Source organism: Dermacentor albipictus, chromosome 5 (assembly GCF_038994185.2).
Source record: "Dermacentor albipictus isolate Rhodes 1998 colony chromosome 5, USDA_Dalb.pri_finalv2, whole genome shotgun sequence".
Classification (NCBI taxonomy): Eukaryota; Metazoa; Arthropoda; class Arachnida; order Ixodida; family Ixodidae; genus Dermacentor; species Dermacentor albipictus.
In genome coordinates, this window is record NC_091825.1 from 12,521,085 (window position 1) to 12,533,314 (window position 12,230).

The 12,230-nt window shown below is 45.5% G+C and overlaps 2 protein-coding genes across 7 annotated transcripts in view; one reads left to right on the forward strand and one right to left on the reverse strand.

The window, feature by feature from the left end:
* Cdk8 (cyclin-dependent kinase 8) overlaps window positions 1-12,230 on the forward strand; it is a 349,166-nt gene that overhangs the window by 178,603 nt on the left and 158,333 nt on the right. For all 6 annotated transcript variants that reach the window (XM_065451716.1, XM_065451720.1, XM_065451722.1 and 3 more), the window contains exon 10: window positions 11,826-11,898. In XM_065451716.1, coding sequence (XP_065307788.1) covers window positions 11,826-11,898 — 73 coding nt within the window. The remainder of the gene's footprint in view (window positions 1-11,825; window positions 11,899-12,230) is intronic.
* Window positions 1-12,230, reverse strand: part of LOC135918051 (uncharacterized) — a 468,520-nt gene that overhangs the window by 165,042 nt on the left and 291,248 nt on the right. The window lies entirely within an intron of this gene.

The following is a 12,230-nucleotide window of genomic DNA, read 5'->3' on the forward strand; positions in this document are numbered from 1 at the left end:
TACTTTGTGTTGCTGTATTATATGCGTACGTGACAAATGGGAGGATGATGTCCCAGTTTGTATGCTCCGATGAAACCTACATGGCGAGCATATCACCAAGGGGGCGATTGAAACGCTCTGTAAGTCCGTTAGTTTGAGGATGGTACGCCGTGGTGGTCCGGTGAACTATGCAGCATTGAGGAAGCAGAGCTTCAACCACCTGCAACAGAAACACACGGCCTCTATCACTCAGCAGCTCTTGAGGTGGACCATGACGAAGAATGAAACGATGGAGCAGAAAGGTTGCAACGTCACTGGCGGTCGCTGCAGGTAGAGCAGCGGTTTCGGCATAGCGTGTAAGGTGATCAACTGCGACAATAATGCATTGTTTTCCAGCGGGTGTTAGTGGTAGTAGCGGCCCGTACAGGTCAATTCCCACACGGTCGAAGGCACGAGCAGGGCACAGAAGCGGCTGTAATAATCCGTGGGCCGGATGAGGCGGAGATTTGTGGCGTTGGCATTGCGGGCACGAGCGGACAAACTTTTGGACAAAAGTAAACATTCCTCACCAGTAGTAACGTTGCCGCAGGCGCTCATACGTCTTCAAAACGTCTGCGTGTGCACATTGTGGGTCAGTATGGAAAGACACACACATGTCGGAACGCAATGTTCTAGGGATAACAAGGAGCCACTTGCGACCATCGGGCTGTTAGTTCCGTTGATACAAGAGTTTATCCCGGACAGCAAAATGGACAGCCTGGCGACGCAGGGAGCGGGAGATGGGAGATGCAGGCGAGCCAGAAAGGAGATCCAGCAGAGAGGCCACCCAAGGATCCTTGTGCTGCTCTGATGCGAAGGTGTCGATGGCGACCGAGGATACCGCCTTAATGGTGGAGAGGGAGGCCGTGTCGGCTGGCAGCGAAGAGCGGGACAGAGCGTCAGCGTCATTGTGCTTGCAACCTGAGCGGTATATGACGTGTATGTCGTATTCTTGAATGCACAGAGCCCAGCGGACAAGGCGTCCAGACGGGTCTTTTAAAGAGGATAACCAACAAAGGGCATGATGGTCAGTAACTACATTGAAAGGCCTACTGTATAAATAGGGGCGAAACTTCCCAAGTGCCCAAACGATGGCCAGGCGTTCTTTTTCTGTGGCGCTGTAATTGCGTTCCGCTTTGGTCAGCGCACGACTGGCGTAAGCAACGACGTACTCGGAGTAGCCAGATTTGCGCTGCACAAGGACAGCGCCAAGGCCAATGCCACTGGCATCGGTATGCACTTCAATTGGGGCGGTGGGGTCGCAGTGTCGCAGTATAGGCGGAGATGTCAGGAGACGGCGTAAGGTCACGAACGCGGTGTCGCATTCAGGAGACCAGGAGGATAGGTCGTTGGCACCACTTAAGAGTTGTGTTAGAGATGATATTATCGAGGCAAAATTGCGAACAAAGCGTCGGAAGTAAGAACAGAGGCCGATGAAGGTGCGGAGCTCTTTGAGTGTCTTAGGTTGAGAAATTCTGTCACGGCGCGAAGTTTTGATGGCTCGGGGCAAATGCTGTCTTGTGATACAACATGACCTAGAATCATGAGCTTGCGCACGGCGAACTGGCACTTTTTCAGGTTCAGTTGCAGGCCTGCGTTGGTCAAGGACGTCAACTCATGCCTAAGGCGAAGAAGATGCGTGCTGAAATCAGGGGCGAACACAACGATGTCGTCGAGATAGCACAAACACGTGCTCCATTTTATGCCCCGCAAGATATTGTCCATCATTCGTTCAAAGGTAGTAGGCGCATTGCATAGACTAAATGGCATCACATTAAATTCGTATAAACCATCTGGCGTAATGAATGCAGTTTTAGGGCGATCAACTGCTGACATACCTGCCAGTAGCCCGAGCGTAAATCCAACGAAGAGAAAAATTTAGCGCCTTGCAAGCTGTCCAGAGCGTCATCAATGCACGGTAAGGGTAGACGTCTTTGTGCGTTATCTTATTGAGACGGCGATAATAGACGCAGAACCGTATGGAACCATCTTTTTTTGTGATGAGAACCACCGGTGATGCCCACGGGCTATTGGAAGGTCGAATGATGCGGGCACGAGCGGACAAACTTTTGGACAAAAGTAAACAGTAGTAACGTTGCCGCAGGCGCTCATACGTCTTCAAAACGTCTGCGTGTACACATTGTGGGTCAGTATGGAAAGACGCACACATGTCGGAACGCAATGTTCTAGGGATAACAAGGAGCCACTTGCGACCATCGGGCAAGTGGCTCCTTGCCCGATGTGGGCACGTGGACGACATGCTGAAGCATGTCGTCCACGTGCTCACTAATCACCTGACACTCCTTGGCGGATACGCGGTACGGGCGCTGCCGCAATGGCGTGTTGGAGCCGGTGTCGATGTGGTGGCTGACGGTTGACGAGCGACCCAGAATAGGCTGAGCGGAACTGAGCAAGCAGGTGCAGAAGCTGGGAGCGCTGCTCGGAAGTAAGGTCATCGGCAATGAAAGGTGTGAATAAGTCAGGTAATGGCGGAGCAGAAGTGGAAAGTGCACAGAAGTCGGTGAGCTCTGCATACGAAGCATCCGGCACGTTGGTTATAAACATGTCATCAATAGGCTGAACATGACCAAGTGCTTCACCGCGAAGAGCCATCAGGGCTGTAGGAAGCGGATTGCAGACAACGATGGTGCTTGAACCGTCTGAAATGTCAAGCGCGGCGAAAGGCAGGGGAACGTCTTTGCGGGTCGTGAAGAGTTCTGAGGGAGTGAAGAGGACAGCGCCTTCCGAGACAGCGCCACAGAGGACGGGAACAACGGCAGACGAGTACGGCGGTATGGCGATGTCTTCTCGAAGAACTAGCTTAGCGGGAAGAAAAGTGGCGCCGATGAGGGGCACGTCACACAGAGGCGATAGTTCGACTTCAGCACGTGCACAATTGATGACGGCGTTATTTCGCGAAAGAAAGTCCCACCCAAGTATTACGTCGTGAGAACAGGACTGGAGAACCACAAACTCCACCATATAGAGAACGCCCTGAATAACAACTCTAGCTGTGCATGCTGCTGAAGGCTGAACTGGCTGGGCGCTTGCTGTGCGAAGAGAAAACCCAGAAAGTGGCGTCGTAACTTTTCGTAAAGCACGAGAGAGGCATTCGTTTAGGACAGACACGGCTGCTCCAGTATCAATTAGCGCAATGGTAGGGACGCCGTCAACAGTAAGATCGACAATATTCGAAGGCGACAATGGAGGACTTGTACAGATCGATGGCGACGCAGTTCTTGCCTCCTGAACTGTGGCGCTTAGTTTTCCTCTTGCGTGGGTAAAGGGCACCGACGCATGGGGGACAACGAGTGGCGACGCGGGGAAGGTGAACGACGTGTAAGGACCGGGCGCTCGGCTGGTGGCCTGTCTGAGCGCCGATTAAAATAAGTGTCGTGGAAAGGCTGCACGTTGGCGTAGGGAGGCGACTGCACAAACTCATCAGAGTGCAGCATGCGGCGGCGGCAGAGTTGTGCAACGTGGCCGGTAATACCGCAGGCATAACATATGGGCCTGTTGTCTTGCGTGCGCCAAGGATTAGTAAAGGCAGAAGCAGGTCGATGAATGAGACTATGAACGGGTGGTGACGGCCGAGGATGTAGCGCAACGAGTGGTTGACGAGGGGGCTGCTCGGCGACGGATGCGTATGTAAGCGTCGCAGCGGCAGGGTACTGCTGGTGCTGCATTGGTAGAGCCCCAGCAACTTGGTCTTCAATAACCCGCCGGAGCGTAGGAGCGAGCTGTGTAGGAGGCTGTTGCGGCAGCGGTTGCTGTAGCTCAGCGAAGCATAGCAGAGAAAGCTGACGTGCAACTTCCTCCCGCACGAAAGCTTGGATTTGTGTGAGCGAGGAGGAACGATCAGAAAAGGCCGTCAAGGAAGAGAGGGCCTCGTCAGCCACTGAGAGGCGCCTAGTCAACTCGCGCTGCCTCCTCAACTCGTCGTAGTTTTGGCACAAGTTTATGAGCTCTGCTACGGTGCGCGGGCTCTTGGTGATCAACATTTAGAAAATATAATCGGCGATGCCCTTCAAAATGTGCTTCAATTTGTCAGTTTCCGGCATAGACTGATCCACACGTTTGCATAGGTCGAGAACCTCTTCAATATAACAGGTGAATGTTTCACCAAGTTGTTGCGCTCGCTCTCGTAACCGCTGCTCAGCGCGCAACTTGTAGATGGCAGGGCGGCCGAAAACTGCAGTGAAACTGGTCTTGAACGCGCACCAGGACTGAAAGTCTGCTTCGTGATTTTTAAACCACAGGTGAGCCACTCCCGCAAGGTAGAATATGACGGCATTCTTATGCCTGTACAATATCGCGCATTCATCCAACTCTGGTGTGCAGTTACAATCTTGGCAATGTAGCGAAACATTAGAAGGCGATCCACCGGTTAACGACTTTTTATGTTCCATTAGCCTCTGATTGATACACCGTCCCATTTGCCCTACGTAGAACTGGCCACAGCTAAGGGGAATTTTATAAACCACACCCATACGACAGTGAGTAAAACTTGTTCTTATTGTGCTTCAGTGGACAAATATCTGTTCGTTTTTTGCCTTTTACCCGCTCCCTTTTATTCTGTATGGCAGCGCATATCTTGCCTAGCTTATTGGGAGCAGTGAAAGCAACATTAACATCATATCTTCTAGCAACTTTTTTAAGCCTGTGCGTCACTGAATCAATATACGGAATAGCCACTACTCTTTTTTTGCTATTACTGCTTTCTGTAATCACGTACGTCCCTCTCGAAACCGACTTCTTTAGGCGCTCAGCCACAGTGGCCACCGCTTCACTAGGATAACCTGCTTCTAATAGGCGCCGGACCTGCGCATTAACAGTGGCGCTCATTTTGTGCATGCAAGATCTTGTGAGGGAAGACTTAAGGCACGACATGGCAATTCCGTTTTTTACTAATTTAGAATGCTTGGATTGAAAGTTTAGCAACGACTTCGAAGATCTTGGGGAGTACTGCCAACAAACATGATATTGTTCGAAGATCAAGGAAATGTCAAGAAACTGAATTATGCGTCGCTGAGGGAATTCCTTGGTAAACTTTAATCCTCCCCCACAAAGATCAAATTGCTCACTCACTAAGGTAGCAGCGGAATCGAATTCTTCCCTATTGCAGAAAATCAGGTAATCATCAACGTAACGAAATATCTTGATAACGCTATCACCGCAAATTGAAATAATTTGCAGAAAATAGAAAATAATTTGCAGCCAGTAAAACTCAAGCCTTCGGTAGTTAAGCAACGTGCAATTGACCTCTTGTCTAGACATAATCTTGATAGGCTTGTCTGTAATGTCAAGAAAGCTAAATCCTTCACCTTAGAACTGTTTTTCTCGGCCAAGACCGATAAACAAGAAATTCCTTTTCGTGCTATAGTGTTAGAGAAAGGGACGTGGCAGGTCTGTGTCGCTAGTTACCTACAGACCTGCCTAGCTTCACAATTTTTTTCAGACCCCTTTTGCCTACTTAATTCTCAGGCACTAGTTCAGTATTTGAGAGAGGAAAATCCTGGTGACTGTACAGCTTTTAGTATAGATATCGAAGACCTGTATTATTCCTTGCTGCATGACGGGTTGCTAAATTCCGTAAATGAGTGCATTAAAGAACAAGTGCAAGAGTCGGCTTTTATTGACAGATGCTGTGTTTCCATGGGAGCTTTTCTAGAAATTCTTTCTATGTACTTGAAGTCAACGCTGATTGGGTGGAGAGATGGCGTTTTTCTGCAGAAATTAGGCATTTGTATTGGCTCAAAAGTTGCCCCTATTCTTAGCAACATTTACCTGAGTAAGGTTGACAACTGGTTGACAACAAAAGCCTCAGGTGATAGCGTTATCAAGATATTTCGTTACGTTGATGATTACCTGATTTTCTGCAATAGGGAAGAATTCGATTCCGCTGCTACCTTAGTGTGTGAGCAATTAGAACTTTGTGGGGGAGGATTAAAGTTTACCAAGGAATTTCCTCAGCGACGCGTAATTCTGTTTCTTGACATTTCCTTGATCTTCGAACAAAATCATGTTTGTTGGCAGTACTCCCCAAGATCTTCGAAACTGTTGCTAAACTTTCAATCCAAGCATTCTAAATTAGTAAAAAACGGAATTGCCATGTCGTGCCTAAGTCTTCCCTCACAAGATGTTGCATGCACAAAATGAGCGCCAGTTTTAATGCGCAGGTCCGGCGCCTATTAGAAGCAGGTTATCCTAGTGTAGCGGGGGCCACTGTGGCTGAGCGCCTAAAGAAGTCGATTTCGAGAGGGACGGACGTGATTACAGAAAGCAGTAATAGCAAAAAAAGAGTAGTGGCTATTCCGTACATTCATTCAGTGTCGCACAGGCTTAAAAAAGTTTCTAGTAGATATGATGTTAATGTTGCTTTCACTGCTCCCAATAAGCTAGGCAAGATATGTACTGCCGTACAGAATAAAAGGAGCGGGTAAAAGGCAAAAAACGAACAGATATTTGTCCAGTGAAGCAGAATAAGAACAACAGTTTTACTCACTGTCGTATGGGTGTGGTTCATAAAATTCCCCTTAGCTGTGGCCAGTTCTACGTAGGGCAAACGGGACGGTGTATCAATCAGAGGCTAATGGAACATAAAAGGTCGTTAACCAGTGGATCGCCTTCTAATGTTTCGCTACATTGCCGAGATTGTAACTGCACGCCAGAGTTCGATGAATGCGCGATATTGTACAGGCACAAGAATGAAGATATGCGTCTTATGGTAGAGGCATGGCATATCTATAATGGTGGAAGTGCGTGCGTGAGTCAGCCTTCGATTACATTACATAAGGAAGAGATTAAGTGCCTTAACAGTTATCTCTCACGTAGACCGGCACGTGTACCCGAATGACACGTGGTGTTACCATTCCTGAGCATGCGCAGATGAGTTTTGTGTCTTTTTTCTTTTTTCGCCTCAGTGCTCCCTTCAGTTGATAGTTGGCATTCGTGTTGTCTACTTCTCTACTTTTGTGTCTTGTCTGCACGCCTCACTTCTATTTTGCATAATGAATCCTTACCAACTAGCTCAGCTTTCCCTGGAAATCTTGTGAAAGGGGTGGTATTATGCCCAAAAGGTTATCCCTCGAAAATACTGACCCAGTATTCAGAAATATGCAATGTGACAGAAATAGACACAAATGACCAAGTGATTAGTCGAGCTAAGAAACAGCCTGGGCACCTTTAAGAAAATTTGCAAGATTTAGTGCAGCTTCTTAAATGAGCTTCTTCAGAGCAAGAAACGTGTCCGTCATCCTTTGGCATTCATCTTGTGCTGTCTCCATGCAACCTTGTCCTCTGAGAAGAAAAATATGTTGTGTGGGGTCACTCAGTGATTTTCGTCATATCAACATTGCACGTTGCTTAGATGTACATGGGGTGATTTTGAGTTGTACGCATCTGCTGGCATGGATGCTGTTTGAGTACACTTCCCACATAACTGTGGCTGCGTATGGGGTCTGTGCTCTAAACAAAATACTGCTTATGAAGGAGTTTGTGTCCTGTACCAACAACATTTTGCAGTCAGCTGTGGTTCAAGAAAACAAAAATTTCATGCAGGCACTGAAATCAGCTTTATAGGAAACTTCAAGAGCTTCGATAATATTTTGCTTGAGTTTGTATGATAATGGCACAGGGGCATGGCAATTTTTGTTTTAATATGAAATATCCCCTTCAGTTACTACATATTAAATCTGCTGTATGTTGGCACACATATTTGTTTGTCTTTTATTGGTGATGGCGTTTCGCCAGCTAACAAATGTAAAAGTTATCACTCAGATTAAAGCGCATCTTTCTGTATCTGAATATTTGCGAATGTTGTCGCTGTTTCTATTCGTTGTCATTACCGAACTTGTGTAATCAGATTCTATGTGTGACATGAATTGCGAAGTACTTTCTGGAAGGCACACGGGTACCAGTGATTATGCTGTAATCTATGATATGTCATGTATAAAAGGCGACATGCTTAAGTCGCAGATCAGGCTTTGATGATCACCACCTATACTCCCTGCTATCGTTGTGCTTGAGTATTAGTTGTATTGTGGACACAAATTAGCCCAACAAAGTTGGTTTCGTTATTAACAGTTTTTGCTACTGTGTTCTTCATCGTCACTACAATGTGACAATATAAAAAGATATATGGCTGTCATTTCGAGCTCTCCACATTTCAGCATGATCTTGTTCAAATGGTAGAAACTAACATTTATAATTTTCCTTGTTTGCTGCGAAGTTAGTAATGTACAAATCTTGAAGCACAACAACATGCATACAAAAAAAAAGAATAAAGAAGCAGAAAGGATAGTGCTTTTTTCCTTTTATTTCTTGTGTGCGTGCTAGTGTGCTTCAATATCTGCTCATTATGAACATCAACCAACTAACCTGTTTGACCATCTCGTTGCATCGTATTTCTGTGATATCCACGTAGTATGTGGACATTACACTTGAAGTCAGAAAGAAGTATTCCACACAACGAACTAACTATTCACAAGTGTGCTTTGCTAGGCGTGAGGCACAAGTAATTTTTGACACATTCCTGTTTCATTTACAGTCGAATCCCATGATAACAAAAGTATTTCATTGTCACAACAAAATACTTTTGTATCCCTATCGAATGCCCGTAGGTAGGGGTGTGCAAATGTTTGAAACTTTTCAATAACGAATGGAATGGTGTCCTATTTGATTCAATCTTCGGATCGAATAGTCACTATTTGTAAATGGAATATTTTCTAATAGTTTTTCAATATTTCAAAATCTCAACTGTTCCCAATTAAAGACAAAGTTTTAGCAAAAGTGTGGTAAATTTCCAACCCCGTGGGCAAGTACAGACATAAACTTGCGTACTTGTACATAAACTTGTGTAAAAACTTGTCTCCTGGAGCAGGCTGGTGTTGCTTAGGTGGCCATACTTTACAGGCACTACAGCAATCATTTGCACTCTGTGAAGAGTTGTGTGTATTTGAAGAAACGACTTCTTTGCGCGTAATCCTCCATTTGTGCTTTTAATAAACAACACTTCATAACATACTATGTAATGACAGAAACTTTTTAACATAAGGAATACTAGGATGTGAACATCATTTTATATTAGTTATGATAATGGCTGTTCATTATTTGAAAACTGTTTGAAAACTATCTGATATTCATTTTGATTTGCTTTTGGCACTATGAATTTTCTCCCAACATAAATTGTGTAAAATGGCATCACAACGCCCTTGCGAGACCAACTGCCATTTTTGTTAACAAAAACACTGAAGCACCGAAAGTGATCATGTGTGGCGGAAACACGTTATGGCTGCCATTTTGTTTGTTGATCGCTCATTTTAAATGACATGGCTGCATGTCTTTACCAACATGTGAGAACAGTTTTTGCCTACCTAGCGCAATGCTTAATGTGCGGGTCAGTGAGGAAAGTGCAGCAAAAATAAATAAATCCATGTCCCACCGACATAGACTTTCATATGACATTTGCGCTCCCACAGGGTCTACCATGCCCCCGGCCGTGACTGATTGATCAATCAAGAATATGCATTCCCTGCTCCAAGAATGTTGGTTTTGGCACCACTTGAACAGTCATCGCATGCGGATTCGGTGTTGCAGGATTTAGATTTGTGGAAGGGGCCACACACCACGCTAGCCAAAACGTGGCCTGCGCAAACAAACGAAATAGTGCCATAATAGCGCCGCTCCGGAAACTCCGCCGGAGGCAGAAGTGTGGTAATTGCGGCGATGAAGATAGCCAGCGTGGCCAGACCAAATCGGTGTGTGACGGCTAGATTTGGCTAGTTCAAAGCGGTGATATGCTTCGGCTGCAAGTCGATTTCCTTCGCAAGGGCGCTGTGCGAGGAGCCAAAGGACCTTCCGTCGCGTCAAAGAGTCCGGAAAATTGGACGGCGGGGGGTTCGAGCGTCCGAAACTTCAGATGTCCTTATACATTGATTCTATGGGGCTCGTGGCAGTGCCGCGAAGACATCCGAAATATCAGGCATATCCGAAAATTCAGTCATTGACTGTAGTCTCAAGCAAGGCTTACCAAAGTGTGCTAATGGAATCTTGACAGTAAAGTTTTCTTTGTTACGCATTCTTTGTCTGTGCGGTCCCATTTCGCAAAACGGAATTACCACAAAAGTGGATGTAATTGGAAACATTGGTTGCGCTTTCTAGACAATCACATGTAAGAAGACAGGACAGGCGCAAATGTCTGTGTGCAAATCTTGCATGTGATTGTCTAGAAAGCGCAACCAATGTTTCCAATTACAATGAACCAAGTTGCCTGCCTGCCGATGTTATTATTGCAGGTTTCAACTATATGCTCTACCTTGTGTAAAAGTGGGAGAACCAGTGATTTAGAGGTAATGAATTAGCTCAGGAAAATGCTATATCCCTGTGCAGCTAATCCAGCACTTTGCTGTGAATCCCGGATTTCAGCAGCGCCTGGGTATGCAGCTGGAAATGATCAGGCTGCGTGTGATGCCAGTTTCTCCAAAGTATTTTTCTGGAGGAGCTTCTCTGTGCCTCGGGTATTGTCACTAGCTGGTGTGCAGCCCTGAGAGATCCACGTTGAGTTGGCTCTTTACACACATTGTTCCCTCCCATAGAGTGACACGAAGTGGAGTTTATCAACTCTACCTTGAAGCAGTTATTCTGCCGGATGATGACTTTCATGTGCACTGATGCTCCTTGAGGTTGATAGCTGCGTTCAGTGTCAGTGGGGCAGAAAGCTCTAAATTCACCTCACTTTACTGCATTCTTTTTCAATAACACTTTTGATCACACGCTTTCCATCTGTTCCTGAAGCATGAGAAATTAACACTCTGCACTGCGATGCTTATAGCAGCATCCCGTATGAAACCATTACTAAAATAATTGTGCACCTTGGAAACTCCAGGCAAATCCGACATGTCAAGTGCACTCAACCTTTGAGACATTTGTCCCGGAAACGTCATTGTTTGAATTGTTGCAAAAATATTCATCATAGTGTTGTCACCAGGCTTTCTTCTTTCAGGTCCATGCTTACAAATAGTATCTGGGAAAACGAAAAGTTTTGACCACGTCAAGATGTACGTCAAACTGTGGCATTGCCTGCAACACTGCTGAATTCGTGACATGGATAAAAGTAGTTATTTTGCACTCATGGGAGTACCTTGCCTTATTAACTGAATTAAAATATTCCGATCTGCATCTTTGTTAAGTGAGATACCTTAAAAAAAAGTAAAGAGGCGCGTGCTGCTGATTGTGCAGAACATCGCAACATCCTTTTTCGCCGTTTTTTTTTTCAAAAGCATTTCTGTTCATTGACATTACTTATTCATTACTTATTCATTTGACAAACACATGGTTTCGTGGCAAATAAATAGTAGATAATAGGTCAAGAGATGGTTAACTTTATTCTGGCCCCTGTGATGCTGCATTTTGTTGACGTTGGCTCATGATGCCGCCCACTGTCGGCACTTTCAAAACGGCTTTCTTCGTTACAATTTTTATGTAGGATACACTTGGAGTAATATTTGCAAATGTCCTCACAGCACCTCAAGGGTGTTCCTGTGATCTGATGTCAACGTTCATGACGTTATATAATGCATCTTTCCCATTGAGATTTGGTCACTGTATCAGGTCACACAGAAGCATGGATTTCTTTATTGTTAATTGTTTCTTTCATTCAATGTTGGACTCAGTGCTGTGTGCGTTCTGTCTCTATCCTTTGCCTGAGCCTTCCTAAGGTTTTTTCCCCTCATATGTGTTTCAGCACAGCCAAGATTTTCTGTGGTTCCCCTTATGGTTGTATAAGATATACTGTGCTGGTGTTGCAGTTATGCCAGCTGCTCCCTGGTGAAGTACATGGAGAAGCACAAGGTCAAGCCTGACAGCAAGGCTTTTCTTTTGGTAAGCACTAGTTTGATTTGAAAAAAATAAATGTATTTGGCACAACTTGTACAAGAGGAAGGAATGGACCTCATGGATGTGTTTTTTTGTGGCGAGGGCATGCCTTTCACCAAGGCATTCATGTTGCGCCAGACCTAAACTGCAGGAAATGACTTTCAATACATGTTGCACTGTCTAGCGGCACTCATGATAAGCTTCTGCAACTTAAAAAATATATACGCAGAGTAGCATAAAAAAAAAAAACTTCCATTATTCAGTGTGTGTTGTTTCTACTGTGTCTATGTTTTGTGCATGCTGCTTGGCTTATAATTTCAGAGTGAACCAGCTAACCC